The 27,244-nt window shown below is 49.8% G+C and overlaps 8 protein-coding genes across 9 annotated transcripts; 1 reads left to right on the top strand and 7 right to left on the bottom strand.

The window, feature by feature from the left end:
* Nucleotides 1-63: 63 nt before the first annotated feature.
* PV10_00668 (uncharacterized protein) lies at nt 64-1,077 on the bottom strand (the record flags this gene model as incomplete). The annotated part of the gene is made up of 1 exon (XM_016364777.1): nt 64-1,077. One exon carries the CDS (start codon nt 1,075-1,077, stop codon nt 64-66), a length of 1,014 nt encoding a protein of 337 aa, XP_016228426.1.
* A 3,978-nt stretch (nt 1,078-5,055) lies between these two features.
* PV10_00667 (uncharacterized protein) lies at nt 5,056-9,317 on the top strand (the record flags this gene model as incomplete). The annotated part of the gene is made up of 1 exon (XM_016364776.1): nt 5,056-9,317. One exon carries the CDS (start codon nt 5,056-5,058, stop codon nt 9,238-9,240), a length of 4,185 nt encoding a protein of 1,394 aa, XP_016228425.1. The 3' UTR covers nt 9,241-9,317.
* Nucleotides 9,318-11,702: 2,385 nt separating this feature from the next.
* On the bottom strand, nt 11,703-13,252 carry PV10_00666 (uncharacterized protein). Its single transcript, XM_016364775.1, has 2 exons — nt 12,992-13,252; nt 11,703-12,901 (listed from the first exon to the last, which is right to left on the bottom strand). The coding sequence occupies exons 1-2, from the start codon at nt 13,076-13,078 to the stop codon at nt 11,747-11,749; spliced, it is 1,242 nt and encodes a 413-aa protein (XP_016228424.1). The 5' UTR covers nt 13,079-13,252; the 3' UTR covers nt 11,703-11,746.
* A 435-nt stretch (nt 13,253-13,687) lies between these two features.
* Nucleotides 13,688-15,007, bottom strand: PV10_00665. Of its 2 annotated transcripts, XM_016364774.1 has the most exons (3): nt 14,745-15,007; nt 13,924-14,681; nt 13,688-13,873 (listed from the first exon to the last, which is right to left on the bottom strand). In XM_016364774.1, exons 1-3 carry the CDS (start codon nt 14,930-14,932, stop codon nt 13,848-13,850), a joined length of 972 nt encoding a protein of 323 aa, XP_016228423.1. In that variant the 5' UTR covers nt 14,933-15,007; the 3' UTR covers nt 13,688-13,847. The 2 variants fall into 2 exon arrangements, with proteins under 2 accessions (XP_016228423.1, XP_016228422.1); XM_016364773.1 differs by having other exon boundaries at nt 13,688-14,681.
* Nucleotides 15,008-15,461: 454 nt separating this feature from the next.
* PV10_00664 (uncharacterized protein) lies at nt 15,462-17,735 on the bottom strand (the record flags this gene model as incomplete). Its single annotated transcript, XM_016364772.1, has 7 exons — nt 15,462-15,924; nt 15,992-16,166; nt 16,222-16,512; nt 16,610-16,836; nt 16,910-17,048; nt 17,123-17,559; nt 17,650-17,735. The coding sequence occupies 7 exons, from the start codon at nt 17,733-17,735 to the stop codon at nt 15,567-15,569; spliced, it is 1,713 nt and encodes a 570-aa protein (XP_016228421.1). The 3' UTR covers nt 15,462-15,566.
* A 596-nt stretch (nt 17,736-18,331) lies between these two features.
* On the bottom strand, nt 18,332-20,892 carry PV10_00663 (uncharacterized protein). The gene has a single exon (XM_016364771.1). It carries the CDS (start codon nt 20,643-20,645, stop codon nt 18,525-18,527), a length of 2,121 nt encoding a protein of 706 aa, XP_016228420.1. The 5' UTR covers nt 20,646-20,892; the 3' UTR covers nt 18,332-18,524.
* Nucleotides 20,893-21,309: 417 nt separating this feature from the next.
* On the bottom strand, nt 21,310-23,076 carry PV10_00662 (uncharacterized protein). Its single transcript, XM_016364770.1, has 2 exons — nt 22,479-23,076; nt 21,310-22,413 (listed from the first exon to the last, which is right to left on the bottom strand). The coding sequence occupies exons 1-2, from the start codon at nt 22,874-22,876 to the stop codon at nt 21,450-21,452; spliced, it is 1,362 nt and encodes a 453-aa protein (XP_016228419.1). The 5' UTR covers nt 22,877-23,076; the 3' UTR covers nt 21,310-21,449.
* A 166-nt stretch (nt 23,077-23,242) lies between these two features.
* PV10_00661 (uncharacterized protein) lies at nt 23,243-26,366 on the bottom strand. The gene is made up of 3 exons (XM_016364769.1): nt 25,492-26,366; nt 23,789-25,420; nt 23,243-23,734 (listed from the first exon to the last, which is right to left on the bottom strand). The coding sequence occupies exons 1-3, from the start codon at nt 25,747-25,749 to the stop codon at nt 23,447-23,449; spliced, it is 2,178 nt and encodes a 725-aa protein (XP_016228418.1). The 5' UTR covers nt 25,750-26,366; the 3' UTR covers nt 23,243-23,446.
* Nucleotides 26,367-27,244: the final 878 nt, after the last annotated feature.

The following is a 27,244-nucleotide window of genomic DNA, read 5'->3' as shown; positions in this document are numbered from 1 at the left end:
CACACAGACATCCCTAGAAAATCATTGTTAGTCAATAGTCCAATATGCAGGGATCAGATTTACCTACACTTCTAGGACGAACAGTGTGTTTCGAATTTGATTAAGGATACCATTCCGTTCACTCTTCAGCTCCAGGGTCTCGCTCAAGCAAAGGGCTTGGTCTAAAGCGGTCCAAATATTGCCTCCTTTTCGATCAAGCATCAAATATATGGAGAGTAGTGTAAGCAGTTGTAACGTGGTGACGTTGGAGCGGCTCAGGGCCTCCCGCAAGCGAGCCTCACTGATGTTGAGAAAATATGCCAGTGCGATCGATGAAAGACTGGGGTTGTAGCGTGCCATGAGTTGGAAGGAAATCGCCAGGATGAGACGAAGAATAGCAAACTCGACGCTGTTATCGTCTTGTAAAGTCTCCGACCCTGTCGACAACAAGGCACTGAGTTGCGAAAACAACTCACTCCCAATCACTGGGAAGAACACCTCAACAGATTGTTGGTAATATTCTAGTAAGTCCCTGACCAGTGACTGTGGCGGGAGATTGGCTGTAGACGTGTCAGAAGACGGTCTGTAGCTAGCGGTGATGGTCTCGAATAGTTCGTTGTGTGGTCGAAGGCCTTCTTTCTCTTCCTCGGGCTCGATGAAAGGCTTGGCAGAGATCATCGATGAAGCCGAATTGAGGAGATAGGCATATAGATTGCTAGGGCCATAGTATGAGACACCAGGATCAGTTAGACGACCTGGACTCTGGGAGGCCGCGAATATGCTGCAAGCTTCAGCATTTCCGACCCTTGGGCGGTCAAGTCGGGGAAGAGTGTCGTGAGAAGACAGCTCTGGGGCAATTCCAATTCCATTGGATGCCCCAGCTTCGCTCAATTGTTGGACATGTTGGATCAAGGACTGCAAGTATTGCCGAGGAATTTCCTCCCCCACGACATGGTCCCTAAATTGGCATCTCACATCGGCCTGAAAGCAATTTCGGCATGTTGGCAGCCGGCTATCGCATTTGATGCGCCGTCTGCGACACCGAGTACAGGCTGGCAATGAAGCCAGAGCTGCTTCGAGATCTAGAGTCAAGTCCATAGAGGCTACAAGTCACCTCGTGCGAGACACATATTTGCGAATCCGGGCTGATGTCGCCACGGAACGTGAGGAGGAATGGGTTTATTTGGAGCAGGAAGAACAGCGGGATAAGACAATCGCCAAATCGGGCCGAGATGATTGCAACAGGGCGTAATGATGAGCCCCTGCTTCGCAAACGCCTTGTTCTACTGCTTCAATGGCGTGGGAAAGATGGCTAAGGCAACGGGAGAGCAGGACAGACCCGAGGTGGGAGTGACAGATGAAGTGAAAAACATCACGTGACTGTCATGTAACCCCACCGATATCCACCCTTTTCAATATCTCCCCAGATTCCCATCATTGAAGTCTTTCCTAGTTAGTCAAGCGAGGTACACTAGCAGACATATTGATAGTAGGAAGGGCTCATCCATGGTACTTTGCCGTGCTTACTGACTGTATGTGTACTCCAACACCTAGCCTATTTCTTGTAGCACTGTCGCTCTGTATATAGGTAACCCCGTCCTCACCATTTGTTGCATGTGATGGTCATATTTACCATGCTAATCTAGGTTTCTCTAGCTTGCCATCAAGTCAAAAGATGATTCCACCATGAAAACCCTCCACAACTCTCCCTGTTCGCGATAGCCCCGCCTGCTCTAACATGTCCAAATCATCCCTCGCTGAAATGAAGCACGATCCTGCAAACACTTCTTCGCAACAACTTTCGGAGATTCTCAAGAGGGACTCCGCTCGTTCAAATCGTCCGGGTCATGTCTTGGCCCAGTGAAGGCTCTTGGCAATTTGGCTTAATCCTCCGCTCTTTCAAGGGGAGGGACACTTCTCTGCCCTTGGCGTCACTCTTGATGAGTGGAGTCGAGCATGCAGACTGTCTGGTTTCAGCGACATGTTACAGAACCATCATGTAGATGGCGCCATTGACATCCTATTGCATAGTACCAAGACTCACATCTAAAGCGCTGGCAAGTCTTGGGGCGCGGTTGAGCTTCAATGACGACGAAATGCTCACGCCAATTGAAGCTTAACCAGAAACTACCAGTGAGATCCGCAGATCCATCTCTGCTGCCGTCGTTATAGCTCAGCCGCGCTCATTGAGAGCAAATCCAACCATTTGAAACTGCAGCTCTTCCATATCACTCTCCCGCAACAGGGAAGGGTGGAGGCGCGGAGATATGTTGGGGTCATCTTTAGAATGGGTCCGCTCCAGGAAAGGTATGCGCCTCGCAGATATCATGTTTTCCAAGATTTCGATAAGAGCGAGACATCAAACGCTAAGCCAGCTTCGATGGGATAGAGCGAATGTAGCTGCGCACAATATGCTCCAGCATCGTGTGATGGAATGAGCGGGAATGGAGAGAGATAAATACCCCGTGGGTTGCCCTCTAGAATCATGAGCAACAACTTCGACAGGCACATTCCCGTCTTCAGCACCACCATCTTGACCTCATTACTTGATTAATCGTTGCAATGTTGTCCAACAATGTCGAACAGGGGCTCGACAGCTCCGAAAGGAGACCCTCGGCGATAGATCTTCCCAGCCGCAGAGGTTCAGTCGAGCATATTGGGACTGTGGAAAAGACTCTTTCCTCCAACATCATCGAAGATGCATCCAACGCCGAAGCTAGAGAACGCACCATGACCCTGATGGAAGGTATCAAGACCTATCCCAAAGCCATTGGTTGGTCTATTGTATTCTCCAGCGCCATCATCATGGAAGGCTATGATCTTACGATCCTTGGGTCTTTCTTCATCTCCCCGGTCTTCATTCAACGCTTTGGCACTCTACAGGCTGATGGATCTCGGCACATCACAGCACCCTGGCAGTCTGGTCTCGGTGTTGCCATGCAGTCTGGTCAAATCCTTGGTCTTTTCGCAACAGGCATCCTCGCAGACAAATTCGGTTACAAAAAAGTCATGGTCGGCAGCATGTTTTGGGTAATCGCCGTGGTCTTTCTTCTCTTCTTCGCCAAAAACATCGTTATGCTGTTGGTCGGTGAGCTGTTGATGGGTTTCCCTCTTGGAGTCTTTCAAACCCTCACCGTCACCTATGCTACCGAAATCTGTCCAACTGTCCTTCGGCCTTACCTGACAACATGTAAGTCGGTCCTCACGCTCTTCCTTATTTTAGCTAATTCAATACAGATGTCAATCTATGCTGGGTTCTTGGGCAGTTGCTAGCCAGCGCTGTTACCAAAGGCATGTTTGAGACTCGTAATGACGAATGGCTATACCGCATTCCCTTTGCGTTGCAGTGGGTGTGGCCCATTCCCATCATCATCGGCGTTCTTCTTGCACCAGAGTCGCCTTGGTGGCTTGTCCGTGTCGGCCGCATTGAAGAAGCCAAACGGTCTGTGGCTCGACTGGCCAGCAATAGCACCGATGCAAATGCCGATGAGGCTGTCGCCATGATGATCCATACCAATGAGTTGGAAAAAGAGATCAGCTCGGGCACATCTTACTTGGACTGCTTCCGTGGCGTCGACCTGCGACGAACAGAAATCTCTTGCCTGACATGGGCGTGCCAAAATCTGTGCGGCTCCGGTCTTATGGGTGCTTCATCATACTTCTACAACGCTGCTGGCCTATCCCCTTCGCATGCCTATACCATGGCTCTGGTCCAGTATGCCCTTGGCGCAATTGGAGTAGTGCTGGCTTGGTGGGCCATGACTCGCGTTGGCCGCCGCACACTTTACGTCTATGGGCTGGCCGCTCTTTGCATTTTGATGTTTATCACTGGTTGTATCTCACTCGCACCCAATGCCACTAATCGAAACGTGGACGAGATCAACATCGCTGCAGCATGGGCAACTGGCTCCATGCTTCTCCTGTTCACCTTCATCTACGATTTCACTATTGGTCCAATTTGCTGTAAGGCTTTTCCACTTTGGAATAGACTCGTGCTAATCTTTTGTCAGACTCCCTGGTATCCGAAATCCCTTCGACACGGCTGCGACAGAAGACTGTTGTTCTTGCTCGAAACCTCTACAACCTTTGTGGCATCGGGCTTGGATTTTTGATTCCTTATATGCGTGAGTTTTGAGCAGCTGCTTCAGAAGCTAAAGAAGCTAACAGATACAGTGAATCCCACCGCGTGGAACCTCATGGGCCGTTCTGGCTTTGTCTGGTTTGGTAGTGCCTTGCTCTGCACCGTATGGGCATACTTCCGACTCCCTGAACCAAAGGGCCGTACCTTTGCAGAGTTGGACGTTCTATTCGAGCGCAAAGTCAGCGCCAGGAAATTCCACAAAACAGATGTCAACCTTTTTGGAGAAACAGCGGTGGCTGGACACACTGTTGAGCGGAAGCAGTGAACGGAAAGGCTGTCACAGTACGTCTTGTCTAGGCAGAAATCGCACACTCTTCCTGGGGAGATCCTTGACTTGAAAAGCCTTGAGAAATAACCTGACTCCGACGATCGGGCCGCCAGCTACTTAGAGTAAATTGCCATTGGCTTTATGACTGAAGCGCAAAGTTTATATAGAGGAAAGCAAATCTTGATTTTACAGTCCAGCCTACAACCTCACACGTGCATTTGTCTTTTTCATGTCGAACCTCCAATGCGGCTGCGGCTGCTTGGTCGACGTGTGGCTGTTAAATAGCATGACATTTCTATGCACACACAATGGCCATTGGAGGAGGAAGGGTAAAATGCAAAGGTAAACATTCATTAGTCGTCACTTTCTACGTATGGAGATGAAGATGCAGTAGTGTATCAGGGAAGGAAGGTGCATAGGGACCCAGGTACTTCCTTCCCCAATTCACACCCCCGCACCTGCCCTGCGTACAGTTGCTGGTCTTGGCAGATCGCGTCGCGGTTTCCGCGGCGCGTCCGCGTCATGAGTCCGTGACCTTCATGCACCTTTCGTAACTACACCAATAACTTCATAACCATGGCTCACGACCTTCCACGTCTATTCATATTTTCGTGATAGCATGTTAGATCCATATCCCTAGCAGCTGTCTGGCCGAGGAATCTGCACAATGTCTTCTCCAGCAGCTTCGCCCTCTCCTTCGGCGTCGCCAACACTACCAGACTCGTCTGCCCTCACTCCGAGCCGCAAAGTTCAAGCCCTTCTGGCTCGCTTCGATGATACCGACTCGGATGCTGATTCAACCTTGGAACAGCCCGCGAACCGCCAGAGCCCCAATCGGGTTTCGCGCATTCCAGCAGCAGCTCGTCCGCTCTCTACCAAAGCCTCAGAACCTCCCTCCAACGAGGATGAGTTGGATGATGATGACATTCTACCTTTTGCTCCGAGATCTCGACTTGCTGCTCGCCTGCAGGGTTTGAATCCGAACCATGATGACGCGAGTGACGAGTCGGAAGACCCACCTTCGCAGATACAATCCGATTCAGTTGCCCCGAATATGTCAAACACCGAAGACATTCCAACGAAACCACGATTGAGAAGGAGGCTACTGACCAAGCGGAGAAGTAGCCCAGTGCACACCGAAGTTGATGGCGATAGGAGAATGTCCCCCTCGTCTTTGTTCTCTTCGCCACCTGCCAAATCACAGGACTTGGTTAGGCCTGGACCACAAGAGTCGGAATCAGAGGCTGAACAACCCTCGACCAGCAAAGGCAACTCTAAGTTTTTAGCCCTGGTTGCAAAGCATCGAAAGCAGAGAATGGAGAAAGAACAAGAAGAATCCGCCAAAAAGGCTGCACGTGCAGAAGAATTGAAACACCGGGAGGAAGAAATTATTCGACAACGTGGTTCGAGTCCAGCAGATGATACTGGAGAAGATAGTGATGTCTCTGGCAATGAAGCGGCCAAGAAACTCTCTACTCAATCTCGACCGGCACGCAAAGCAAGCAAAAAAGCCATCGAGGAGATCAACCGAGAAACCCAGCGAATGAGTCGAAATATGCAGCTTGCCCACCAAGCAAAGGTCAAAAAGAGAATTACTAAAGAAAGTCTCCTGGCGAGGTTCAACTTCTCATCCTCTACAACGACTGAACACTCCGCAGCGCTGCCCTCTTCAAGCAGAAGTAACTCTCGAGCAGGCTCAGACAATGAGGCTAACATCCCTGTCGATACACCACCTACGAGTCCGTTGCGAGATGAAACGACCCCTCATAAAGACCACAAAGTCGCAGAGATTGACACAACCACCGAGATACAACAGATTGACTCTGCCGTCACTTTAAACAAGGGCAAAGGGCGAGCGCACCCAGACGAGCCAAACATCCCGATCGCAGTACTCCTTGCTACAGAAAGTCTGAACCAGGTTCAACCCCAGAATTTGCCTGAAGCGACAGTTCCAGTGACCAAAACTCGCTTATTGGGTTCTGCTCGGCATCGTTCTCTTCCTTCAGATGAATCCGATTCCGAACTTGAAGTAATCACCAGCCGCGGCGATCAACGCAAATTCGCTGCCTTTGAACGCCTCCCGAAGCGCAAGGCCAAAGAAACGCAGTCCCATCTAGCTCTCCGATCCCTGGCGCACTTGGTCGGCGGCGAGGACCGTAAATCAACCATGAACGCTGCAGAGCTGGAGATGACATTAAGGAAGGCCGCACGTCTCCAGGCTAAGAGCGAACGAGATGAGAAGATTGCAGAACTTCGAGCGAGAGGCATCATGGTCCAAACTACCGAAGATCGCGAGCGGGAGCAGCAAGATGTGGAGGACCTTCTTGAGAAGGCCAGACAAGAAGCTGCGGAGATTCAGAAACGTGAAAAGGCAGCAGCCAAGAAAGAAGGGAATTACGTAAACGATGGTCTAGACGACGAGGATGAAAGTGAGGATGAAGACTTTCAAGACGATGACAACGTGGGAATCTCCGATGATTCTGAGGACGACGAGGACGATGAGGAGGCATCTGAAGACGAGAACTCCGGTTCACCAAACGCCGTCGATGCTCTTGTCGATGATCAAGCAAGTGAAATCGACTCAGACGAGTCATCCATGACGGGAGACGAATCCGAACATGCTGCCGACCATTCTGAAGCAGAGATGGAGCTGGACACCAATGTGCGCCAAACCGTTTCCCGCAGAGCTCGTACAAATCGAGTCCTGAGCGACGACGATGAAGACGACATTCCAGCTGAGAAAGACGGAAACGATAAGGTTCAGTCCCTAGGTCGCACCGGATCACCTAAATCCCCAGCGTTACCCACAACAACCAAAACGCCACAGTCAATCCTACAATCGCACAGGAAGCAAATTCCTGGGTTGCAAATGTCAGACGACTTTCCGATTGGCCTCACACAAGCATTTGCAGCGACAATGGCCGACCCAGACAGCCAAGTTGACGCAGAAGAGCAAGACAGTCTTGAGATGACCATGGACCTCCCTTCTCCCAACATCCCCATGGCACCACGACTTGCTCGTCTGGAATCTATGGACATCATCACAGACAGTCAGCCAGCATCCCAAACTCAGCCCTTGAATGTGAGCCTTTCTTTCTCACAATCATTTCCTATACCCCAATCGCCAGCAATTGGGCCGGGGATCACAAGCACTCAAGCCACTCCATCCCAAAGACACTTCGAGGCCACCCAAGATGGAGACTACATGCTAAGTCCATTTATGGGTGATCGATTCGGTACGGAAACTCCTCAGCAGCCGCAGCCGCACTCGACTATTGAGACCGAGGCTCTTCCCGAAGGAATTAATGAGAGCCCTATCTTGCAACGAAGGTCCAGACTCCGGCGAGGTCGATTGCAGACTGAGTCTGACGAAGATGAAGCTGCAAAGCAAGATGAATCAGCTTTCGAGATCATGCGTCGTGCCGCGAAAAAACCAAGTGAAGCATTCGACAAGTCCAGGTCCCACGCACGGAACGTTGTGGATGAAGCTGCAGAGGAATCCGAGGATGAATATGCAGGTCTTGGAGGGGCTAGTGACGATGATATTGACGAGGAAGAAAACGAACAAGACCGAGAGATGATTGATGAGAACACACAGATTGGCCAGGGAGACGAAGCCAAACATGCTAAATTCTTTGCTGACCGAGAGCGAGAACAAGATCAAGCAGCTGTTTCGAAACTCATGAAAGACATTACTACTGGCGCGTTGCGACGAAAACGGGGGAACGACGATCTTGACCTATCCGATGAGGAAGACGCTGCTGTCAGGAGAAGAGAAGCCAAACGACGAGAATTTGCCAAGATGCGACAAGCATTACTCAAGGACGAGGCAGTTGGCAAGATCGCCGAGGATAAGAAGAAAGAAGCATTCCTGCGAAGTATCGAGGACCGAGAAGAATTCAGTGATGACGATGTGGGCGGGTTTAACGATGGCGCAGAGCCTGAGGAAGAATCTCAAGCCGAAGAACCAGAGATCCAGTCCATGGAACCCGAACCCGAAGCTGACACTGGCAAGGAGAAACCCACTCTTGCTCAAGGCCCTACCACGCAGCCATTGATTGCTGCGCCAGCATCAAAAATGAACCAAATGCGACGTGGCACCGGCCGAGTTGCAAATCCTGCTAGTGTCAGGCCTTTGACTTTGGCTGAGATTCGGGAGTCGGTTTCGTTTCTCGTGGAAGAACCAGATTCTCAGGCTGCCATGATTGACTTGGGGCTATCTGACTCAGAGGACGAATCAGAAGCATATGTCAATCTCGACCGACACTTTAAAAGAGCGGAAGCAGACGAAAATGCCGAGGACGGGGATGATTTGGGCGACTTTATCGTCGATGATTTGGATCAAAGTCGAGACGAGGCTGCTTTCAAGAAACCGGAAGCTCCATACAGTGAAACTCGGGCACCATATTCCGAAAGACGGACCAATCGACCGAATGTGATCAACCGGTTGAACATGCTACGCCAGTCATCGTCCTCGAGCTCGAGCAGCGGATCCCGAATGGCTTTCTACAGCTCGAGCACATCAGCAAATGGAAGCTTATCGAATGTTCCCAGTCTTCTTCGGCGTGCAACGACCAATTCTAGTCGAGGAAGTATCTCCGGGCGAAATGAAACAGTATCAGCAACAGGGGTGGTGACCAATAAGCTGGAGCGAGGGTCGGCTAGCGCAGAAAAAGAATTCATTCGCAAAGGCAATGGCGGAAGTCGAAATGCAGTCAACTACAGACCGACAATCAGGGAAGAGAAGATGCAGCAGCGAGCAGGTGTCATCAAGAAGAAGACAGCGGCCAAGGCAAAAAAGAGTCAAGGCGGATTTCTGGGAGGGTTATTCGGAAACGACAGCTGGACATGATTGCGTTTAATGTGGATTAGGAATAGGTTCTAGGCTGGTTAGAATTGAATTAGGAAACATGGCATACTGTGCATGGCTGAGAGAAGTGTCCGTCTTGCGTTCGTCTAGCATGCGGCAATACATGGTGTTTCACACGCGATATCAAGCAAGTTCAAGTTGGTTAGATGAGGGGATGGAACAAAATTATGCCGATGCACGAGGCAGGATTGGATTACATATATAAGGTAACTACTCCGTATATATAGAACAATCCTTCCCGTTTTAGGCCATCCTACCCTATTCAGCGATTCTACCCGATTTGGATCTTTCACATCAAAAGGACATCACATCTATCTATCCGCCCTGAAACCCCGCTCCTAACTGCGCCTTCAAATAGCAGACTCACCTTCCTAATCTCGTATGGTAAGATCTAGCTTGAGTCTTGGTTGTTCTAGTCTTTGCATTTATCCAACTATGCGATAGCCATCTGCCTCGAGTTTGGTTTGTGCATACCTACTAATCTAGATTGACACGCCAATCGATTATAGTATTTTGTCACCATTAGAGAACCATGACTATGTATATAAGCATCGTTGGCTATCGGTCGAATGGTTACTGTTCTGACTGAGATGGAAGCATCCAAGAATATATGCCCTTTTCCACGTCGATCAATTTGAGATTCTCAGAAACGAGGAAACTTGAAGTTAACAAAACAAAATCATCATGACGACAGCTGATATCGATGCCATTATGAAGAAATGGACAGACCCCGAAACGGGCAGTATTCACGGAGCGAGTTTTGCGGCTGTAGACTCAAAGGGTATGTATGTACTAAACGGAGACAGTTGACGTATATGAGCGCTCTCAAATTGGAAGAAAAGATACCCTTCCTTCTCTCCCATTTCCCACCGATCCATGTTGTAACCCCGTTGCTTACCTCTCTATCGTCTTTTAATTCTAGGTAAAACCATCTACAATGGAGTTTCAGGAACCAGAACCGTCGATCCAACAACCAACGGCTCTACCAACGACGATCAACTCTTAACCGCCGACACATTGACATGGATTGCCAGTGAGACCAAATTGCCAACTGCTGTCAGTGTGATGCAGGTGGTTGAGCAAGGTCTGATTGGTTTGGACGATGATATTCTCAACGTGTTGCCGCAGATCAAAGACTTTAAAGTTCTTGTTGGATTTGAGAATGAGAATACGACTTGTACTCCTCCCGTCGTCGAAAGACCAATACTAGAAGATATCAAAGGTCCGATTACACTTCGGTGAGTTCAGGTTCAGGTTCCAATCCACCACCCACCTTTTCAACAACTTCGTCCTCGCTAGGTATCCTCAGGAACGCCGCTCTTCTTCTTTCTTCTTCTTCTTTCCTAGACCTTTCCTAACCTTTCCTAACCCATCCCATCCCCCTTGGTAGACAACTCCTCACCCATACCTCCGGCATGGCCTACGACGGCGCCCACCCATCATTGATCAAATGGTCAACGTACCAAAACCGAACTGAGAATTTCCTCAGCGGGACTATCCGAGGATACGAGCATCCCTTGGTCTTTCAACCTGGTACTTCATGGGCATACTCACCGGGACTTGACTGGGCAGGGAAAGTCATCGAGGCCCTGACAGGTAAAGATCTCGATACTTATCAACAAGAGAAGATCTGGGGTCCTTTGGGAGCAAAGACGACGACGTTTCATCCAACCAAGTTTTTTGGCCGGGTGGGGAATGTCCCGCTAGTTCAGGAGACGGGCTTGAGAATTCAAGATGATGGCGGTGCTGGAGTTGTAGCTGGAGCTGGACAGCAGCGGTTGATGAAAGTTCCCAGTGCGTGGAAGATGGAGGTTGAGGATGCATGTGGTGGAGGTGGGCTTTGGAGTACATTGAACGATTTCTCTTTGCTTTTGGCGGCGCTGGTGCAAGGTGGTGGGCCGTTGTTGACGAAAGATAGTGTGGATGAATTGTTTCGAGGACAACTCACTGCTCCAGGTATTGCCACGCTTCGTCAGTTCTGTATCACTGATAGTCCAGATACGAGTTTTGGGCGGATGTGGGTGGGAATGGATTCCGAGTGGCGGAATTTAGATGTGATTGACCATAGTCTGGCGGGGACGCTGGCGCCTCAGGATGTGCCTGGGAGGAGGAAGAAAGGGAGTGTGAATTGGGGTGGTATGCCGAATCAGGTGTGGTGGATTGATCGTGAGAGTGGTGTTGCGGCGGCGTTGATGACTCAGGTTTTGCCGATGGGTGATCTCCCGAGTAGGAATATGGCGCTGGAGTTGGAAGAAGCGCTGTATAGGTTGGTGAATAGTCAGGGGTAGGGTATGATGAGTATGGCAAGGAATAACGGAAGGAATTGTGAGTAGACTATGGGATTGAGTTTCTTTACGCTTTGTGGTGGTATCAGAATCCATGAGGATATGTCTATTCTCTATATTTCTATGATACTCGAAAGTTACTTGCGTACAAGATATTCTGACATCAAGGTATTGGTACACTGAGATTGTGAGGTGGATGTGGCTTATTGTCCGGTTTCATCAGCTCTCCTGACAAGTTCTTTTATTTTCTTGTCACACTCGATGGTGCGAAAGGCATGTGGACCAAGACCGTGGAGGGAATTGATCTCTTCTTTCTCCTTCCACCGCGCCGCTTGGGGATAATCCTGGAGTCGTTCGGACCATTTGGATAGACTTCGATAGGTGTTTGTCAAAACCACTCCGTTCAGCCCTTCCTTGACAAGGAGACTCTCTAATTTGACCAGTGCTGCTAGAGCTTCAACGATGTAAACCGATTGCGTCGGATCTGGATCCTCAGTTTCAACAGCGGATGCCGTATACCCCTTCTCGCACTCTTGGATTCTTTTGAAGGCCTCGAACATGGCTCTTCGTCGTTGGTCACTCTTTGCCCAAAACTCGTTCTTGGCGGGACCTAAACATGCCTCGCATTGACACATAAATCCGTAATACATCTGCAACTTGCGTTGACGAGTGACGGCGGCGTCAAAGACATTCTTTTCGTAGTTTGTACAGACTTCCTTTCCTCGGGGAATATCTCGGATGGCGTAGAACATCATGAGATTCTTGTCAAAGTTGAACGACAATTGGAGATTGGGAACGCACGAGTGATTGAAACGACTGGCAATTGCACCGACAGCAGAGCCACCTTTGCCGTCGGGTCGGAAGCTGTCGAGATTATAGCAATTGCTGTAGTAGATGGAGGTGACACGAGTCATGCGAGATTTTTGAGCATCGAAGAGTTTGAGGTAGATTTTCTGGTCGGCGTGTGACAGTCTGCTGAATTCGCGTTCAATGGCGTCCGAGTCGTTTTCTTCCTCCTTTGACAGGCGTAACAGGGGGCGTTCTGCCAACACCAGATTACCTGCCTTGATCTTGCGGCTGGCAAAGACTGCAAGTCCACGGTCGGGTGTGGAGAGAATCTCAATCAGGTCATCCTGCGGGCTGATAGAGTCGGTTTGGTCCATGACTTGGTCTTGAGCTGGTTTATGGTTGCTGTTCATGCTGGTAGAGTTGATATTACACTTGGAGATTGAGGTGGATTCAAGGGTTGCTAGGAGCTGGGCCATTGAAGGGTCATTACTAGCAATGATAGAAAGACTGTGGTTCTCCTTTTGTAAGTCGACTAGGTCGTGGTTGGTTTGTGGTGTGACAATGATATCCTGTTTGTCTGGTCAATCAAGTCGAACTCTGGCAGACGGTGGGACTGACTATACGAGTCACTGACAAGGAGAAGGGGCCGTTAGTCGTACCTGTTCTTTTTGGTCTCTACGATTATTTGCGGTTGCACTTGTCGTTATCAAGCCTCGCGGCTTCTTGCTTCGTTGCTCCTTCTTCATATTGGAAATTTCGTAGGCGGCAATTCCACAATATCTAAACTTATCAACAACTACCAGTCATGGTCTGTAAAGGTGGAACTAGCGCGGGTTAAAGAAGACAAGTATGAGACGCAGGCATCTCGGAGGCATCCATCTTGAATTGATTATCACTGCGTAGAAGCAGGCTCCTGTCTGGTATGACGGAAATGAATGTAGAGAAGTCAAATAATGACAAGGGACCTATTGACTTTAAGTATGATATGAGGTTCTAGAACTGTGCTCAGATCCGGTGACAAATGGTGGTGATGAATCATGATAAGGGATGATCGTTAGGGTCCACTTGGACGGGCATTTGACACACCTTATAGGCGCCTCTTAACGGCACAGTACTCTGTAAGTACAGTATTCATACCTTATCTTACTCCGGTGGTGGGGGCACGGGGCTGCTTAGAGCACGCGTAGGCGTTTGTGTCGGCTGCCCTTGGGAAAGGTAATTGGTGGAAGGCCTAATAAGCACATTATAAGATCTGAGCGATACTTCAGAGAATTTACAACCGGACCGCTACCTGCATGTGTAAAATACACAATAAGGCTAAATGATGACTTTTGATGAATGCTCTCGACATCATCCTCACAGTTTAGATAGTTGAATGCATCCATAAGGATCATTAAATGGCATTTTGCTATTCACCTACAATAGTAAGTAGATGAACATATACGACAGTAACATGTCTCCATAAACCATCAACTAGTACTATTTACCTACATCAATCCCCATCTCCTTCAACAATCACAATTTTTGTGACTTGGACGAATCTTACCGATGTCAGCATCATCCTGATTCGCAATGACTGGCAACTTCATACCGATTTTCGTAATATCCTTCCCATCCACTAAAGTCGTAACCTTGTCAGGATAAAAGCACAAAAACCCCGTAACCTCATAACTCTCCATGATGGGACTTGGATACCACCAGGCGATATCCTTGATCACTTTATCTCCAATAACACCATCATAATAACTTGCCTGTCCTTTATACGGACAACCAGTCTTTGTATCACTAGGCCGGAGATATGACCAGTTGATAGCAGTGCGGGGCAAATACCAACGTGCTGGAAAATTCGTTTCGAAAAGAGCACGAACACCGCCTTGATCCGTGGTGTCGGCCAACACCGTTCCCTCTACTTCGACTCGAACGTGTCTTCCGGACGGGAGGATGTCGACGCGATGGAATGGATCTTTCGGATGATATAGCACTTCGCTCTGTTCCTCGTACCACGCGTCCAGAGCCTTGGCTTCGATCTTGACATATCCGGCCAAAGGTGAGTTGAAACTATCCGGCACCAATAGTGTGGTCACCCACTTGTCGCCGACGTATAATTTCGACGTCGAGCTTTGGATTCCAGAAATCGGTTTATCGTCGACGAGTTTGGCGGTCGGGAGAATGTCTTTTCGTGGAATCCAATATGACGGGAACCACTTGACCTCCCAAACCATAAGCGCTTCTGCCGTGTCGAAGATCCATTCTCCGTTCAATACACCGCGAACACGTTTCTCAGTTGGTAGAATCTTAGGGTGGAAATCTGAGTCGGCATGGAAGAGTTTAGATGCGAGGTCCGCGAGGCTTGACTCTGGTTAGAAAAAGATGCTACTGGTAGCGAAAAGGAAAGGAAAAGGTGTAACTCACTCTGACATGTTTGCTTTTGCGCGAGAAGATGAGTATCGTAAAGTTGATAACGGCGAAGAAGAAAGAAACTGATGATTGAGCTGGAGCTGACACGGGCGGATGGAACTCAGACCAAATATAGGGATTAATATCCTTCGTCTCGACTGTAGTAGAGACGACCTCAAAACACTTGGAAGACCACAGAACATGAACTATTTTCTGAATCTGGAGTTGTTCGCCTCCAGAATTATGAATACGAAAGGCACAGAAATCGTCATAAGGTCATTCAGGCAGGCCAATTGGCATCGGAATTAGTTATATTAAAATGGTGAGAATGTCGATTAGTAAGACTACTTGCGTGCGGAACTTCCGAGAACCCGACATCAGTGCGGAGCTGAGCAACGATGATGTGATATCAGGTAGATGTTATGCGCGTCCTTTCTCAATGTTTAGGCCTTTTGGATGGTTTATTGGTAGCGTCATTAGCTATTAATTTACTCACCAAGATATCTAGTGAGTACTGAATACTTGGGATATGGAGATGTGGCCCTCCGTTCCCCCGGGATTCTACGAGTCTGAGCATGTTGATACCCCTCTTATTTAGAGCCTAATGGATTCGCAGTGTGGGAGATTGAGGATAGGCTTCACTTGTTTCATAAGCAGCACCAACTCCAATTTGGATGATGTTCATGTCATTGATTCGGTCGTCATTGCAATGAAATATACAATCAAACAGGTCTTTCATCCACCCACATAGCACAGAGCCTAACAATTCTGCAATTTTCTTGGTCTCGTCTTATTCTTCTTCGTCTTCAATCACCATGCCATCCCATCATTCCATAATCAAATGCCACCACCTCCAAAAGGCGCCGGACCAGCTTGACCACCTCTGAACTGTTGAGTATGATCATGATGATACCCACGTTTTTCGGGATCTCGATCTCCACCACCGCCAACAATACCTTGACTCGCCATGCTGGCTGTTCTAGCCACACTGCTCCGCCTTCGTTGATGTTCCTCTGTTTCTTGATAATCGATCAACACCTCACCATTCTTGCCGTATCGATGAGGTTCATGCTTGGCCACCGACACTACCTTGAACACACTAGTCGTCTTGTGGAAGATGGTGTCCATTTCTTCCAGTGATCGATATGCTGTTTCGGGGTAGAAGAAATATACCACGGGAACGATGAATGCGTTGCTGTGAGGAAGAGAGTCGAGTCAGCGTTTGTTCTTGATCCTCCTGGTTGGTAAGTAAGTGAACTTACATGACAGCGAAAATGATATATGTCTGATACCCAATCGAATCGAATGCCACTGGTGTGATCATAACAACCATGAAATTGAAGATCCAATTCGCAGATGTCGAAAGTCCGTTACTTTTCGACCTGATTCGCAGAGGGACAACTTCTGCTGGATATAGCCAGGTCATTCCCAACCAACCTAAGGAGGAGGATCCGAGTTAGTACAGCTCGAACAACAGCCACCAAGTGCTTACCAATAGCGAAAAATGTATTGAAAATGAACAAAAACGCCGCCGCAACAATCCCCGGCCCTGTCCCACCAATACTAGTCATTGCAGCAAGCATAACCATTGAAAATGACATTCCCGCGGCACCAAAAATCATCAATTTCCGACGACCGACCTTCTCAATGATGAAGACGGGGATCCAAGATGCGAGGAAATACTCGGTACCGTTGCAAGCGGCCAAGATCCGGGAAATGAATGGGCTGAGTCCAATGTTGGTTTCGTAGATGGTAGCGGCATAGTAGGTGATGAGGTTGATTCCTGTTATGGTACGAGATTGAGCTTTGATTAGCATGTATCCTGGAAAGGGGTTTCGAAATGAAAGACACTTTGAGTCCTTGTCCTTGGAAAGACTCACCGCTGATTTGCTGGAACATCTGATTCACATAGGCGAGAACGACACGATGGAAGTGACGATCTTCATCCATGGTGAACAGATCCTTGAATGTGGTTGCTTCGGCTTCGAGAACTGTGTCCTTGATAGCGTCGAATTCGGCAACGATGTATTTGTCGGTGGGCTCTTTATCGGAAAGGGCGCCGAGTACTTCGAGGGCCTCTTCTTCGTTGCCACGGAAGATGAGCCATCTTCAGTCAGGTCAGTATTTTGTGCAACCTCTTTGAATAGGGGAAGAACCCCTCGGGGTCAATCGACGCTCACCTAGGCGATTCAGGAAGTTCGAGAATAAAAGTCAGAATGATTAAAGCAAATAATAGTTGGAACCCAATTGGAAATCGCCATGAGACATCGGAGTCGATGAATGAAAATGCAAAATCGACCCAATAACTGATCATGATTCCTGCCAGACAATCAGCAACGGCTCTTTGTTGGCCAACTGGACGGCACCCAGATGAGAACAAGAGATTAACTTACCACAAGTAATCAAGGCCCCCTCAACCATAACCAATTGTCCTCTCCGATGCGACTTCGAACATTCCGACTGCCACATCGGCACCGTCGAAGTATTCAACCCATTACCCAAGCCCGTGATTATCCGTCCCACAATGAAATGCGGCAGACTGAAAGCCGATGTCTGTAGAGTAGCTCCCACAACCATGATCGATGAACCCAGGAAGATAGTCTTTCGTCGACCCAATATATCTCCAATCCAGATACATGATATGGCGCCGAAGAAACAGCCCACATTGTATGATGCGACGGAAATACCCTGAATGGTTGATCTTTGCGATGCTTCTGAAGGGCTCAGTCCAGCTGTGCCGGCAGGTGTAGTGTCGATTTCGGGGAATGTTGCCGTGAAACTGGGGAGGGTTAATAGTCCGCCCATGACGCCTTGGTCGTAGCCGAATAGTCTGTCCCAGATTCCATGGTTAGTTTTACATGTGTGAAATGTAGCTTGAGATGAAAAACAGAAGGAATCGGATTTGCCTGTTGGGACTCACAAGAAATCAAGCCCAGCAATGATTCCCACGGCGACATTGAGTCTGGTGCCTCGAAGGCCCAAGTACCTCTTGCCGAACAACTTCATGCTTGTTAGAGAAGGATTATTCGACTTGTTGGTGTATTCTGAATAGCCGAACTCCAATCTTCCTTAGTTAGAACGCCACAAAGTCTTCAATATATATCAATTTCTGTCTGTACTCCGTTGTGCTTCATGGTACTCCATCGGCAAATCTCATCGAGGCAACGATCGCCTCCTGCCCACCTGGGTATTCCCACAATGTGGAGTCGTCATTCCGGCCTCAAGACTCCAGAAGAAGAGCTTAGGCTCCTTGTTCATGCTTGAAAGTCCAACTTTGCTTGTCGGCAAGCCGATTTAGGAAAGTTCATTGGCTCACATATCTCCACTCCACTTCGTCACACGTTGCAATGATGGAGAAGGTTTGCAAAGCCTTTGTGGGGAGCAAGGATCTTCACGTCAGCCAAGATGCTCCTCTTGCTGGCGACTTGCTTTCAATTGGGTTTTGGTAGTGTCAAACAACTTCACGCTCTGTCGGGTTGCCTAATTTGGCAGTTCCATGACGGCAGTTCGCTAGAAGGGAGGCGGACATACGGGAGGCGGATGGCTTCTCCAGGCACGCCAGGATGGAATACAGCTAATGAGACACGAGGGTTAAAGGGACTGCTAGACATAATTAGACTTCATGCGGATGTCGGTGTTGGTCTGTTCGCTGCATCTATCTAGATGACTACTCAAAATTAGAGTGCTGTGTTGTGAGTCTCGAACATCAGGCATTCCATGTGCTCATTGTTGCCATCAGACTCGAGGGTCATTCAACCGACGTGGGCGAATCACAAAACACTCATCAATGCCGTCTTAGCTAGAAGTGGCATGTTGTAGAAGTAACCACTCGACAACCAGACCAATATCTTCGGTAGTGGTTAGAACTTGCAACACCCTCGCCTCGAGACTACTGTCGGTAGAAGGGCCTAGGCCAACACCACTGAGACTCTTGATCTCAAGGGTTCCGCCCAGGCATACATTAAAGGACAACAAGATGAATGGGCTTCGCTTGCGCTGCGCTTGAGCGCCATGGAGTGGTATTATCACGTCGACACGAGCTTTTGACGGATCAGAGATGATGTCCAAAGTAACATCGACTGACAAAAGGTCAGAGGAAGCAACGCCATTCGTGGATGAGCCAAGCTGTTCCAGCTCCGGCTTTGGGACGTTGCTTCGTACAAGTGGACGGGGATGGGTCATCTGGTCCTGATCTTTAGAGCCATTCTTGGCCGATGTACTCTTGTCTGGGCCGGAAGCATGATGTTCAACCAAACTCAGTAAGATGGTCCAGAGCAAAGCATACTGGCGGAGAACGGGTAGGGCAGTGGTCAGTTGCCGCGGATGAGTGAATTTCAATGACTTGACAGGATAACACCATAAGAAGGTTCCGTTTTGAGGAGATCTGAGACCATATGAATGAGTTCGAGGAACGCCGTCTGCGTCTGACTGGATCATAGGGAAGGTTCGAGACCATCTCATTTCTGCAAGATGGTCCTTGTTGTCTGGGAGTGTTCCAACGGTGTTCTTCTGGAGGGCCTTCTCGTATGTGATTGCGTGCGCTTGTTGGATGTCAAGCATTGGAACTCCAACATTGAGCCCAGCTGCTACGTTGAGCGGAAGGTGTATCACCGGTGAGAGCCAACAGACAAAATGCATATTGCAGAAAGACACAGACGACTGCGTTGGCTTGTCCATATCCACATCGTTGTCGTCGGCTTTGGTGCCATTATCGGCTTGCGTAGCTCCGGTGGCTGGGTCCTGCCAGTCCGGCATGAGGGCATCAGCATCGGCATCCAATAGAGAATCTGCACGGGCTTGTATCGAGAGGACTTGACTTGAAACCCAGTCGGCAGTCAGAGCCGTGGCAGGATCACCTGCTTCACAAGAAATCCGAGCCGTGAAAAGATCGCCTTCATTCTCCAGCAAATCTTGCTCATTTTCAGAGGCACTGGCTGGAAGACGATGACCGTGACACCAGAAGTCAAGTGAGATACCGAGGTGAGGGGGACGGTCGATTGATGGCCTTCCCACCGAGCCCCGTCTGATATGGTGAGATGTGCTGTGTAGACTCAGCTTATCTGTTTCAGCATCCCAAACTTTCTGGAAAGCATTGAAAAGATCAGTGACCGCAGCGAAGCAAGTAACTCCGCCTTTGAGTTTGATCTTGTCAAGCGAACCGAGATAGCGCAAGTTGGAGTTGAAATCAGTCAGGTCATTCCATTGAACGACGCCATCCCGGGACTTTGAGGGGGCCAGGCTACTCTGTAGGATGGCAGTGCCTTGAGGCTGACTCTGAGGATCATCGGTTTCGGTGATCAAGAGTTTGAGGCTGACGATCTTGACCAAGTCGCTATTGAGCGAGTCAAATGTTATTTCAAGGTCTACCGTATTTCCAGCCACAGTGAGCACATTGTTCTCCCACAGAGCCTCCAGACCATGGAGCTGCGCTGTTCGCTCTACGCCCTGACGCGTGATACCCCTCCCAGCAATGCGAGTCCTGAGGAGGTCGGCGATGAGGTGGGCCCTGGCAAGACGTTCTGTCTCTGGGCTGAGGGGCATATCAGACATGGTGTGGGCTGCTCCGTTCATGCTTGCAGTGATACCGAGACCATCTGCATTTGCTCCAAGCGGGGTCAAGCCTGATGGCCCAAAGCTGGACATGAGCGCTGCCGCCGGGGAGTTGAGGGCGAGGAGGTCGTCATGGATTGCGGCTGCCGCGAGAGGAGTGGATGAGGGCTGAGAGGAGACACTGACGTGATGGACATGGCCTTGAGTGGAGGCAGGCGTCTTGACAGCGGGAGATTTATGGGCCAAGGGACGGTTTGAAGCAGGGGCAGAAGCGGTTCCGGGGCGTGGAGAGGCCATAAGTCTGCTTGGGGTAGAGAGGTGGGCTTTTGGAGTTGAGATGTTCTGTGATCTGGTGGGAGTGGCCATGGTTCAGAGGTGACGAGGCTGAGGTGGAGACAAACAGGAATGGACGCCTAAAAAGGCGTGGGCTAGGGAAATTGAGGGTTGTTCATGGTTTGGTCAAGCGATGCTGTTGCTCGAAATGAGGAGAATGGAGACAAGGAAGAAATGGACTACCTTCTCAGAATCAACGCAGTGATCGAGGCAGCCATCGGCCGAATATGCCGATCATGAATCCATGTCTTCTGGTGTGAGCACTGCAAGGGGATATCTTTCCATGTTGTGAATATTGTCCAAGATGTCTTCTGGCGCAGATGAAGTTTAAGATGCGATGTCACAAAAATCGAGTGATAAAAAAGGCAAGTCTGCCGACGCGTCACCAACAGGAACAAAGGCAGGTACGGCGGTGTGATTATTGGTAGGAAGGTGTGGTTAGAGGCTTGCGGGGTACAAGAGGCGGGGAAGGATAAGGGGACGGATAGGCTTATAGAATCGCCCAGCGATAGTAAGTTGATAGGCGGATCGGTGCATCAAAGCCCCCCATTCGCTAGTCAGGTTAGGCAGCTGTTCAGGTAGAGCGCCCGCGCCCGCTCACCCAGGCATAGAGGCATACCTCTATCAACAGTTGTCCCATTACTTCACCCCATATAACAAAATGTCCACGAACATCACCTGTGAATTGTGTAGATCACTCGACTTAATCTGCGAATTGTCATTGCGGTAGATTCATCTTAGTATATATCATACTCTATCATGTCATCAGGTCTCCTTGATTGAGACGTAAGCTGTTCAAGTCCGCTTCTCGAGACGACTCCATTCCTCGAAGCGTCCCTAATGAAACTCAGCCAATATATCAGCCATTGTCTTGCCCACCGGCTTTCTCAACGGTCGAGCCTGTGATCCAGCTCTTTTCGGTGGAGGTGATGCACTCTCGTGCGAATACATCCCGCTGTTCCTCGACCGCTTGACTTGATCATCGCCGGTACTCTTCGCCTTTGCCTTTGCCTGTGTCTCTTCCCAGCTCTTAGTTTTTATATTTTCAAAAAAAATAGTCCGCGTCGAAGGAAAGTCCTCAACAATATGAGTCCAGGGCCGTGGCGATCCAATCCAAGTCTCAAGTATCGGAACACTCTCGGTCAGATCTGGCCGTCGTGGGTTGGCCAGGCTTTCATATAACCCCATGCTTTCGTAGTAACATCCAGATATAGCGCCCGGGCCAAATTCTTTTTCGCCCACGATAGGCCGTAGACTCTTAGCGCTAGGTTTGGCGTGTTTCGCCTCCCACCCTCTGGGTTTGGATGATGGTTCCCATTCAGGACGGTTTCTCTGGTGCATTCCTGGACAGTCGGTCACAATGATATAACAAAGTGACGGGAATTGATTGACGTATCGAAAGATCCAGTCAGAAAGATCCTCCTGCCATCCGAATAACATAACCCTCAGATGTTGGAAAGCCTGCTTGGCGGCGGCAAGCTCCGCCCATGTTCGCATGACCCTTTCGTCGAAACATGACACATTAGAGCCGATGGTGACTTGGCCATCGGAAAGATCGAGTATGGCTAGGTTGCTGATTTGGTGGATGGCTACGAGATCGCTCTTGGCCAGCTGCTTGGGGGATATTCGAAGGCAAGTTAACCATTTCAGGTCCCAAGAAGTGATGGAGGAGAAGTAATCAGAGACTGCCAACTGGGGTTGTCGGATGTCTAGCAGATATCGATATTCTCGCTGTCCAAATTCGTCTGCGTGCGGAAAGGCTGATGCCAGTGTCCTCCACGCATGGAAGCTTTCAGTTCGTCTAGTGAAGAACACATGAGCGGGCTGGCCGTCATAGAGCAGACGATGAGATAACCAAAACCATACCTATCAAGGATATCGTGCCAGATTTCCTCCGCCATTGCCCAGGGAATCATGTAAAAGTGGTCTGGCGTCAAATCTCGCATCTGCGCAGCCACTCTACTTTGAGCTATCGAGGCCAAAGAACGAGCACCTTTGCCGTCATTGGCTCGGTCGGCTCTCCTCGCCAACGAGGGCGTTCGGTAGTCCCTGATCCAGTCCGAGTTCTTGTTTCTGCTCAAACGGACTTCATAGTCAACAAAAATCTGCCCCGAATCCCGGCTGTAGCCCAACCCAAGTTCGGTTCTACCGGGAGTCTCGCTTGGAGGCTGCCTGCTGGGCGCGATTTCAGTCCATGGCCGCAAAGGCTTGGTCAGGTGTTTGGGTCTTTGGTGGTTGTAAAAGGGATCTGGATTGCGAGTCATGGTGAAATCCCGCGATCCGAGCAATTGAGATGTCGGATTACTCGGGTCCTTCACGCAATCCTGAGAAGCTTCGTCATGGTGATCAAGGATTCCTTTTCCATTGTCAAAGAGGTGCTGGATAAAGGTTTTGCTTTACATCAGGAAATTTTGATTGTACTTGGAGCGAGTCCACATATTATGAAACCCAATTGAGTTGTTTTCATCAAGAAATCGGATCAAGAAGCAACGTTGAAAGAAGAAGTGTCGTTCATCTAAGGCGACTTTTTCGAGAGAGGCGAACCTGATACAATCTCTTGGCGTCGCCAAGCCCCAGACACGTGGAAGGTGCAAGTCTCGAATGTATGGGAATGGATTCGTAAATTATCACCAAATCTCGATGTTCGAATCCTTTTATCAACAGTGTCAGCGCTCAAAAACAATTCGATTGATCACAACCCTCAGACTATGCCGCTTTTGTTGCTACACACACAGAAGTTCTCTTGCCGCTCAATGGTCGTGTCTCATGAACCTTTTGAATACCAATCCACCGCCGCCACCCCTCCAAACCCCCCCCAAGCCAGCCCTGCCCCGTCACCAAAACCCATTGTGTCGTACAAATCGTTCTTGATGTTCCTTGAGGCTGGCCCAATGCGTCAGTTCCTCGTCTTCGATTTCTTCTGGTGTCCGGAACACGCCGCCAAGTTCTCCATCCGGTCCACCTCGGAACCGCCCTGGTCCCAATCGTTCCAGTTTTGATAGTATACCGAGGAACACATGAAGGTAACTGTTGACGCTCTCCGAATCTAGTGTTGGCATCACGCTCATCCGTGCTCGTTTGGTTTCCAGTAGCGTGGATGCTACGGTTCGAATCTTGTTGCACTATCACCTGGTTAGTTCTCCAACTCTCCAATTCAGCTTTTGGACATGACTCACAAAACTCATTCCGTTGGGCTCCATATTGACTTGGTTAACACTCTTCAAGAGCAAGGCCATATCGCGCACAATGTCTTCTCTTTCCACTGCCATCATCTGCTCTCCAGAGTCCATCATACTGTCGCTCGGTGTCCGCCCCGTTGCCTGACGGTAACTGTGCTCCATCCCGGTAGCCATGATGCCTGCTGTGGGGGACGAGCTAGTCCCCGCCTTTTCAGTTAGTGCCGTGGGAAATTGCTTGTTGTCCCGATCCACAATCTCGTAAAGATTCCAGAATCGTTCCACAAGGTAAGATCTCGACGACAGTTGGGTGCCGTAGATGTTAGCTTTCTGGATTTCAAACTGGATAGCTCTTTTGGAATATGGTGGGAGTGAGAATGACCCTCGACCCGTGCTTGGAGTGGGCTGCTGCTCTGAGTCTTGGGCTTCCCTGTCATTGAACAAGTGAGAGTAGGCCGAGATGTCGGCCTGTGTCGGTGGCCACTCGCCGAAGCCGTTGGCCGGGTTGAGCTGCAGCTCTTTGGGCGCGTTTTGCGTGGCGTCCTTGACGTTTTGTAGAGCGCGACGGATGAATTGACGTTGCCGATCCCAGTCATAGACCGTGTTGGCCCCAAACGCCATTTCGAGTGCCGCCAGAAAATGAAATGCGCGGAACACTTTGACATTGAGGTTAAAACCAGCCAGCTCCGAAACTATGCCCCGAGGTTGTGGATATACTTGAGACTCGGTGATGTATTCATCGTCAACTTCCAGTGGCAATGGCGGCAGCATCTCGGCATGGGAGACGGGGGGCATCAAAAGGTCCCCTTCTGCTTCATCCAGCTGGCGTGCAGACATTGCACCTACAAAAAGAAGCCAAAAGAGCCGGCGGCCGGATTCTTGATATACATGGTCGATGGGGGGAGGGCGCTGAGGGTCTATCGGTTGGTAAGTTCCTCCTGGTGTCGCAGCGGGTCGATAGATCTCTGGCCGTTGGAAGCCGAGTTCTCGTATGATGATGGTGCATTCTCCGAGATAGAGTCGCATTCGAGAAATGTCCAAGGTGTAGCCAGCTGCCAGCCCGACCAAATAGCTCGCAATGGCATCGTACAGTGTCATTTGTCGATCGATGTATCCTAATCCACGAGCATCCACAAAAACCTGGTGACATCTGTCAATCAAAGCCCCAGCATTGGGGAACGTGGCTCTCGCCACATCAGAAGTAAACAGTTGGCGAGGTCGCCTTGGAAAGGAAGCAACCAGGCACTCGACCATGGCCGCGATCAAAGATAAAAATTTATGGTTAGTTCGATCTTCTCGTGCCTCAAAAGCCCTTCGAAAAGTCGGCTCATGTGGCACAGGTATCAGAGGGTGGATGTACGTAAAGTAATCATCCAGCAATATTTTCAAGGTGGATAAATCACATATCGATTCAGCCGAGAGTTGCGCAGGTGCTGCAAGAGCCGCCAGACTGTAAGCGGCGTCATGGGTCGGAGAACCTCGAGATCCTTCAAAAGCGCCGCCTTCAAGCTTTTGTCTCTTAATGGCTTCTGCATGTCGATTGGGAGGCCCGCGCCGACGGCTCGGCCGGTCAAAGGTGCAAGGAATTTCAAGCGCGGCGCACGACTTGCATGGAGGGCCAGATTCGTCGCACTTGAAAGAATCATGTCAGTCTCGATCAGGAAAAGGCGGGACCAGGCGGAGAGAGGGAGGCGGTGGCTTACCTTAACTTTCCGCACACTGCAACTGTCGCAGGCCTTGCGCAGGCGGTTTTTCGGCTCGGAAGATGTGTTTGGGGTTGTTTTTGAATTGTCCTTTGTCGCCGACTCGAACTCTGATCGTTCTAGAGGCAAGGCAACATCGAATTGGCCGGCATAGCCTTGGGTAAGGTGATATGTATTGTCTTCGTACTTGTATGCGCCAGCTCCATCTTGAGGCTGGGCCGCGGTTGAGTAGGAAGCGGTTGGCGAAATGGACGACATGGTGTCTCAGTAGGCTCCGGGACAACTCGATTCGAAGTGTACGGGAGGGAAGCGGTACATAGTCAGATAAATGTGATAGAAGCGAATGTGAGTGGCCGCGCGAGTACTCGAGCAGAAAGGACCTGGCGGGCGAACGATATTCTCAGTTGACTCTTGTGATATTTGTCTTCAGCCCTCAGGTCAGAGTCGGTAATCAGTGTTGGGTCCACGCAAATGCTCTTGCCGGCAAGAGGAGCCACGTGCGCAAGCGGATGAGGTGAGTTTGAGGTTGGTGGGAATTGTGTGAATGGCTGGGGGAGCTTCCGATTCAACGTGGTGTGAAGGACCAAGTACGACGCTATGCAGGGTGGATGGATCTGGGGTAGGATGGAAGATGTGGGTCCATTGGATTCAAGGACTTCAAGGACGGCGACAGCGAGAATGAAGGTGAGGTGGAAGACGCGGATGAAGAGGAAGATGAGGGTATTGGCGACAGTGTTTGTTAGAGAAACCAAGGAAGTGTCGATGCCGGCCGAAAGAGAGGTTTGGGAGTGTGGTGGATGTTTTGAGAGTTCAAGGGCACAAGGGATGGTTGAGGCCTAAAGGCTAACGGTCCGGAGGCAGACCAGAGTTGCAGGGTATGCGTAGCAGGCGTAGGCAAGGCTAAGACGAGTTTTCTTGGTTCTTCTTCTGTAGCTCGTGGTGGCGTTGGAGGTCGAGTGGAGTGAGGGAGAGAGGATGATGAGTGGTGACTGGTAGCTTGTTGGGTCCACCGAAAAGCTGGCCAGTCGAGTGCTAAGGATTCGATCTGATGAATCTTCAGTGAATTGTAAGAGTCAAGTGAAGAATGAATAAAGGTTCAGAAACGCCTTCTAGCCATGCAGTGAGTCAGTCAATCCTTCACTCTCCAGACCCAACATGGTGGAAGATTACGAGAAGTGAAAAAATGGTGGGTGCTCCTTTGGTGCTCCTTTCGCTCGTAGAGTGGATTGCTTTCGAGATGCAGGTGTTTTCAGATGGCACATACTCTTTCAGTTAGACTCAGTTATAAGCTACCAGGTACCCCGACTAGTCTAAACTTCCGCGTATAGGACAAGGACATGGCCGTTGGCTTGTTGGCCTTCCAATGGTGCCTCTGCTAAGATAGCCTGTGGATAGCCCGAGGACCTAATATTCAGCATCGCTGCTTCATACTGCAATTGGGGGCGCACTGGGCGTCCCCAGGCGACTGATGACTTTGGGGGGAGGAGAAGGGAAGGAGGGCCGAGGGGCCGAGGGCCTGAGGGGGCGAAAGTAGGGGAAGAGGGGGCACTGGGGGCACTGGGGTCGTTACTGGGGGCGTGGATTTGGTCATTGATTCTGTTTTGCCTCTTGTGGATGGCGTGTCTATGGTACGCATACTGGGTTGGTCGAGGGGGTGTGAGTGCACGCTGTGTCACCGAAAAATCTGGGGTTTCCTCAGGGCTTCACCACGGAGGAGACCGACCGCACGTTGTGCCAAGGTTCTTCCCCCCTC

The sequence above is a fragment of the Exophiala mesophila genome, assembly GCF_000836275.1.
Source record: "Exophiala mesophila strain CBS 40295 unplaced genomic scaffold supercont1.1, whole genome shotgun sequence".
In the NCBI taxonomy this organism is placed as follows: Eukaryota; Fungi; Ascomycota; class Eurotiomycetes; order Chaetothyriales; family Herpotrichiellaceae; genus Exophiala; species Exophiala mesophila.
This window is presented reverse-complemented; position numbering and strand designations above follow the sequence as displayed.

Excerpts from the sequence above, each read along its gene's own strand:
- PV10_00665 (XM_016364773.1), bottom strand. The coding sequence starts at position 14,932 with ATGTTCTGTGGTCTTCCAAGTGTTTTGAGGTCGTCTCTACTACAGTCG. Across the intron at positions 14,682-14,744 it reads GCAAAAGCAAACATGTCAGA|CCTCGCGGACCTCGCATCTA; the intron begins GTGAGTTACACC and ends ACCAGAGTCAAG.
- PV10_00666 (XM_016364775.1), bottom strand. The coding sequence starts at position 13,078 with ATGAAGAAGGAGCAACGAAGCAAGAAGCCGCGAGGCTTGATAACGACA. Across the intron at positions 12,902-12,991 it reads GTAGAGACCAAAAAGAACAG|GATATCATTGTCACACCACA; the intron begins GTACGACTAACG and ends CCAGACAAACAG.
- PV10_00662 (XM_016364770.1), bottom strand. The coding sequence starts at position 22,876 with ATGACTCGCAATCCAGATCCCTTTTACAACCACCAAAGACCCAAACAC. Across the intron at positions 22,414-22,478 it reads TGGCACGATATCCTTGATAG|ACGAACTGAAAGCTTCCATG; the intron begins GTATGGTTTTGG and ends GTTCTTCACTAG.
- PV10_00661 (XM_016364769.1), bottom strand. The coding sequence starts at position 25,749 with ATGTCGTCCATTTCGCCAACCGCTTCCTACTCAACCGCGGCCCAGCCT. Across the intron at positions 25,421-25,491 it reads GCAGTGTGCGGAAAGTTAAG|TGCGACGAATCTGGCCCTCC; the intron begins GTAAGCCACCGC and ends GATTCTTTCAAG. Across the intron at positions 23,735-23,788 it reads AGCCCAACGGAATGAGTTTT|TGCAACAAGATTCGAACCGT; the intron begins GTGAGTCATGTC and ends ACCAGGTGATAG.
- PV10_00663 (XM_016364771.1), bottom strand. The coding sequence starts at position 20,645 with ATGGCCACTCCCACCAGATCACAGAACATCTCAACTCCAAAAGCCCAC.